The following is a 6,000-nucleotide window of genomic DNA, read 5'->3' on the forward strand; positions in this document are numbered from 1 at the left end:
AACTTTTACAGGAAACAAACTGATGGTTGGGATTGCACCAGGCATGTTCCTGACAGCAATGGACTTTCTGTATGGAGCAGAACTCCAGCAGTCTCTCCCAGAGAAGCTCCTTCTCTCAGAGTTATTCAGTGACACCAAAACCAGAGGCACCATGTCTCATCACTGCTGCTGAGAAGCCAGTTCTGTTCAGCCCTTCTAGAAGTACCAGGGGAAGCAGACCTTCCTCTGGGAAGGGAAGAGATGGCTGTTTGCTTCACTTGGCAAGGACAGAAACTGAAGAACTGAGCAGAGAATGCAGTAGTCACACCCAGTAGGATAATAGCTTCTCTGGGAGCTATGTCACTTCTCTAAGATCCATATAGAGCACATCCGAGTTTTCATCTCTAATACTGAAAGTTTTGCTCTTGGCATCTTTGACTGGCAGATCACAATCCAAGCCAAAGCTCCCCCATCCTTGTCTGTGCATGCTTTGCTGTTGAATCTGACAGTACATTCAGGGTAGAGGTGCAGCCCCAGGCACCTTTATTGTCCAGCAGAATCTCACCTTCCATGGGTGTGTGCATCTGCCGTAAAAGTGGTCTCTGCTGTCCGCAAAATTGCACCACCACAGATACCAGGGAAAATGGGCTGGGAAGTAGAGGTAGAATTTTTCTAGTTTGAATAATGATTGTTGTTAGGTTCCTTCTGCTGTACCCATACAGCCCCTTGCCTAATCACAATACTGACCTGAAACTTGGTGTGTGGTCCACGTCTAACTCTGTATGCACAGTTTCTAACCCAAGAAGGGAAAGCTGACCATCTATCAGTTGGCTTCTCTGACAGTGAGAATTGCCCTTGCAGAAATGGAATAACCTCACTTCCTAAATTCCTGGGAACTATTAATGTTGTACTTGCTGAGTATTGTGAGGGTGGAGCAGGAAAAGTCCAAAGGCAAGTAGAAAATTAGTAGTGACGTTCTCTTGAAGAGTAGTTTCCAGCTATTCTTTCATAAATCGTACCCTCTCTGAGGCATAATCTGTTCTTGACATCCATAATGTCAAGACAACTTTCTCTTTTTATCTACAAGGCCCAGTTTCCTTTGGAAACATCTGAAACTTCAAGTACACTGCTGAAAGATCAAGGGTTCAGAGATTTTTGCTAAATGGCTGCCTAAACAATTAGCAGGCTGTGTCTTGTTTTTACCATGAAACTTTTAAGATGGAAGATTTTGCTGTGATTGATCAAAGGATCACTGGGACCCAAATAACTTGAATGCTGTCTCTGAGAGATCTCCATTTGCTTATAGCCCCCTGAAATCTTACCTGTACTTCCACTAGCCCTGTTCCACCTGTGCTGCAAGGGTTGATACAGTACTTGGTGGAGCACTTCTGTAGTTGCTGTTTTTATGAAAAGCTCCCGAAACATCTACTAGGTAATTTGGCAGGAGGGTAGCTGTTTGGGGTCAGCTTGTCATGCAGCTTGAATGCTCACCGGTGACTAATTTTGAGAGGTGCTTTGACTGACTGTATATTTGTTTCCCACCTGCCTTTCTCCTTCCTTTAAGAGTTGGTTGAGGTTTTGAAAATAATTTCAAACTGTTCTTGAAAAGGAACTGAGAAGGCACCAGATGTCCCACCTAGGGGCTGAGCAGGAGGGAAGGTGAGGCATCAGTGTGCTGGTACTGTAAAGCTGTACAAAGGCATCTTGTGATCTGTAGTGATAAGTCATATGCGTACCCTTGATGTGAACGTGCATCATTATCTCCATGTCTCCAAGCTCTCTGGTCATAGATGAAGGCTATTTTTCAGTCACCTGATTGTACATAGTATTTATATTTGTATTTTCTTCCAAATTTAGTAAGATACTAAGTCTTTCAATCTTGTAGGAATGCACTAAAATCTATTTAAAGAGACATTGATAGATAGTTTTCTATTCGGTCTTATAAGTTAGTTTTGTTTGGCATGCATTATTCCTGGGTAATGGTATTGTAATCAGAACATTATGCTGTAGGGTGGGTTACTACATAGCTGAGCGTTACATAGAGATGTCGGAGCTAATTTTAAACACCGTATTTTAAGTTTTGTCTTACTTCTGGAAATCAGGTAGCATTTGTGGGTGTCAGAGTAGCTGTGACAGGGAAGTCACTGGTTCTCACGCGTGTTCCCTGTAAAGTTAGCTCAGTATCTTTATATGGCACAGCAATCTGTAGCACAGAGATAACCAAGGCTGGTAATAGCACCTGTGTTGACTTAACTACACTTTTTGTTGTCATTTTGGAGTTTGTATCAGCTATATAAAACCTATTACCCCTGTAAGATCATGTTGTTGACAGGAATTGATATAAACTTAATTTTTTTTCTTGTGTCCCTGCACATGCCTTTCCATTACTCTCCATGGGAGAGGTTTTGGGGAGGAGGTTCTTCCCAGTATTCCAAAACCTGTTAAATATCAACATCAGGGGCTTGTCAGTGCGAGTTGTCGTCATTCTTCAGAGTTAAGTATTTAAAACATAGTTACTGTTTAACATCCCTCCTATTATTACCAGTGGGGAAAGGAGCAAGAATCTTTCCTTATCATGATAAGATATCATCTTATATATTTATATATATATAAATACCTCATCTGTCTCCTTTCCAAATACAGAACAAATGTTTATTGAGCACTTCTGCCTTTCTGCACCATTGACAATTTTGCCAACTCTGTTTAGGTAACGGACTTAAACTGTTGCTAGGATTCTACATGTTCTTCCTAATCTCTAAAAAGTCGTTTTTGTTGTCTATGATTCTGTTGACTATAGACTCAGTGACCTTCTGTGTTTCCAAACTGTTATGTCCTCTTACAAAAATTTCATTCCTGATTTAAAAGCCTTGTTTAGTTTCCAAAATTTTCCACCTTAAGGGTGGCTTTTCAGTTAGTCTCTGTTCTCTTACAGAGAAACACAGTGGGGAGAATTGCTGTTGCCAGTGTTACAGCAAAAGGTGCATTTTCCACATGATTTTTTTTTTTTTTTAATCTTTTTGTATATGTCAGTTCCAAGCATAGGCTACTTTGATGTCATATCTGAAAGTAGAGGAGAAAAGAAACAGTCTGGGAATACCTTCCTGCTGTAGGTAGACATTAGCAACCAGATAAGGACCTGTCCTTTGTCCTTAGCGTTGTTTAAAATACGGTCTTTCAAAGTAACTATGGCTTGACAGAAGGCCTTTTTTGGTGGATCTAGTTATTGAATAAATGGTCTTATACTTTTCAAAAAAAATTTTAAAATTCTTAAACCCAAACAAAGAAGTGTTACAAGGACATAATAGGACGAATTTGCTCCTTGGTTTTCTTAGTTTGTTAGTATTTTAACATATGATTTTTAACCTTTTTATTTATTAGACTGATTTAAGGGCAGAAGAATAGTAGCATATTTTATTATAGCTTTTTTAATCTCCATATTCCAGGTGTTCCAACTTTTTAATTGGATTCAGCTAGTATTGATTTCATTACTTTTATTAGCATTTTCCCTAAAACAGAATAGTTAGTTACTTGCAGTAGTAATGAATTGTTTCTCATATTTTGGTAGGTAAGATGCAGCTATTCAGGAAGATCCCCAAGGATACTATGGCACTACTGAAGACAGTGACAGAACCATCTCTTTGTCAAGATTTCAAAGCTATCCTGGACTGACTGATTGAAGTTTATTTCATAATTTTTCCAGGTTTGAAAATAAATGCTATGTCTTTAGATGACTTTTCTCTGTAGTTTATTTTGGTAGAGTGGACCGAAAACAACTTCACTCTGAAGTTTTCCGTGTTTGTTTCTCAGATACTACACAAGGGCTTAAAAAGAGCAGACAATTTTGTTAATACCTTCTTGTTGGTGTTTGCCTTTAAATTCACAGGCTGTTCGAAGTAATCGACTTGGTTTCATTCAGTAATTCCCATCTTTTTGATGAAGGCATCATTAAGCTATGTTCTGTATGAACAGATCTACTTCCTTGTTTCAGTGTGTTGTTTCAGAAGAACTGTTCTTTGCTTCTCTGTGCTGCAGACTATTTTATAATAAATTGTCTGGTTAATTGCAATAACACGTACTTGTCTCCAATACCTTTATTTTAATCTTTAACATCCTGCCCAGCTGGGTTATGTCCTGAAAATCAGTTACCTGCACAGGGCAAGTGCATTTCATGGCACTATCTAGCAAGACGTACAGGTCAGAAATTTTATGCTTTGGAGAACACAACTAATATATGCCAAAATTTAAGCATCAAAGCTGGTTATGTTTAGTGTATGTTTCATATATTTTGAATACTTGGTGATATTTTCAATACAGTGATATACAGAACGATGGTGGTGCTTTTATATCTACAAAACAAAAGTTCTTAATTAGATAATATACCGAGTAGATGACTCTTCTGTTTGTATTTCCTGTTCTTTATTTAGGTTTATCTTTGGCTCTGTAATGTTACTGAAGTACTGTCTAGCCCTGGTGTTGGTGTGTTGTGCACAGCTGAATTTTGTCCTGTGGGTGCTCTAATAAACCTGCCCGTATGTTGGGGTTTTTTTCTCTTCCAGGCTTGTGTGTTGAATTTGCATTGCTCTAATGTAGACCTATTTTATTAGGATTTTTCTGTCTCTATTATAGGCTAAATAGCAGCTGCTGGGAGGTTTTGTCAAAGCAGATGGAGGATATCTTGCTGGAGTGAAACACTGTAGGCAGTGTTACTCAGTAGATGTTTTCCAAGGATTGACAGACCACCACCACGCAGGAATTGGTAACACAGCTCCTAGAAGCCCATTTGCTGTATTGCAGTCTTTCCATTAACATCATAACTCAGTTCAAACTGTCAAAATGTACAGAGTGTCAGTCATACGGTTGTGTTTTGGTTTTTTTTCTTTCTGTGAAGTGGCACTGTTAAAATTAAAAGAAGCCATAGAATAACTCCTCCTATGAGAGTAGAGAGCAGATGAAGAACAGCACAGTTGCTCCCCAGCCAGCAGCTCAAACATTTAAACCCCCCCATCCTCCACAACGTTCTGCAGTGATATTGGCGTGAGGGAACACTGTCACGGACAATGTCACATAAGAGATGCCTGGCGGTGCAGGAAGCTTTATTTTTTTGGATCATGTGGCAGGAAGAGGCAGCAAGGTGCTCCAGCGAGGGCCTCCGCAGGGACAAGACTTGAGCACTTGGAGAATTTCCTACACTTCGGCTGGAGCTGTTCCTACCTGTGGCCGTTCCCCCTTTACATTCAGCTGTGCGTTCCTTCCTTCCTGCTTCTCTTCCCCCCTGCTGCTGTAGTAGGTGTGGGTGACACAAATTTTGACTCTTCACCGCTTACTGCACAGGCCCTGTGCATTTTGTGTGTCATGTTGAAGAAGCACTATGTGCTGGTGGGCAGCAGCAGGGGTGAATGCATGCTCGCTTTGTCCTGGTCGCTGTGTTCTGCATGAACCTTCAGAGAAGGTTGAAGCAGAGGAGCCCAATCGTTTCCTGAGAGCTAACGAGCATGCCTGTTTTGAAGGAACGGTCTGGAATAGGGGTTGGGCAGCCTGAAAGGATACCTCAGGAGCCAGGATCCTACAGCACAAATCCATACGGGGAGGATGGGGCCCTGGGAAGAGCAGGGAGCCTTTCTGCAGTGAACAGCTGTGCCAAGGCAAACTTACAAGGTGTTCAAAAGAGTGTCCTGGATAAGTGGGGTAGATAACTGGAGCAAGACCTGTGCTGAATCGGTCAGTGTTTCAGAAAGCTTTGCAGATATGTGGGCTTGGGAGGACTAGAAGAAAACCTTTCTGCTCCCATTGAGGAACAAGGTAGTTATGGATATGTTTGCTTCTAAGCATTTGAACTTAGATTTTTCCATGTGAGCCAAAACATGTTTTATTTTATAAGTTTTAACATTAAAGACAGAAGTTTTTAATGTCATTCAGCATGTTCCCTTCTAGAAAAGGATGGGGCTGTTTACACCTTAAGGCTTAGAACAACGGGTCTTATTTCCAGCATCGTCACTGCTTTATGTGACTTCCACAGGATGC

At 40.7% G+C, this 6,000-nt stretch overlaps 1 protein-coding gene across 5 annotated transcripts in view; it reads left to right on the top strand.

Moving 5' to 3' along the window:
- Positions 1-4,404, top strand: part of TERT (telomerase reverse transcriptase) — a 34,793-nt gene extending 30,389 nt beyond the window's left edge. For 2 of the 5 annotated variants that reach the window (XM_030012637.2, XM_030012636.2), the window contains exon 16: positions 3,545-4,401. In XM_030012637.2, the coding sequence (XP_029868497.1) occupies positions 3,545-3,648 (104 nt within the window). In that variant the 3' untranslated portion in view covers positions 3,649-4,401. Of the gene's footprint in view, positions 1-3,544 lie in introns of all 5 variants that reach the window. The other 3 variants (XM_030012635.2, XM_030012638.2, XM_030012639.2) reach the window with 3 other exon arrangements.
- Positions 4,405-6,000: the final 1,596 nt, after the last annotated feature.

The sequence above is a fragment of the Aquila chrysaetos genome, chromosome 4, assembly GCF_900496995.4.
Source record: "Aquila chrysaetos chrysaetos chromosome 4, bAquChr1.4, whole genome shotgun sequence".
NCBI classification, from domain to species: Eukaryota; Metazoa; Chordata; class Aves; order Accipitriformes; family Accipitridae; genus Aquila; species Aquila chrysaetos.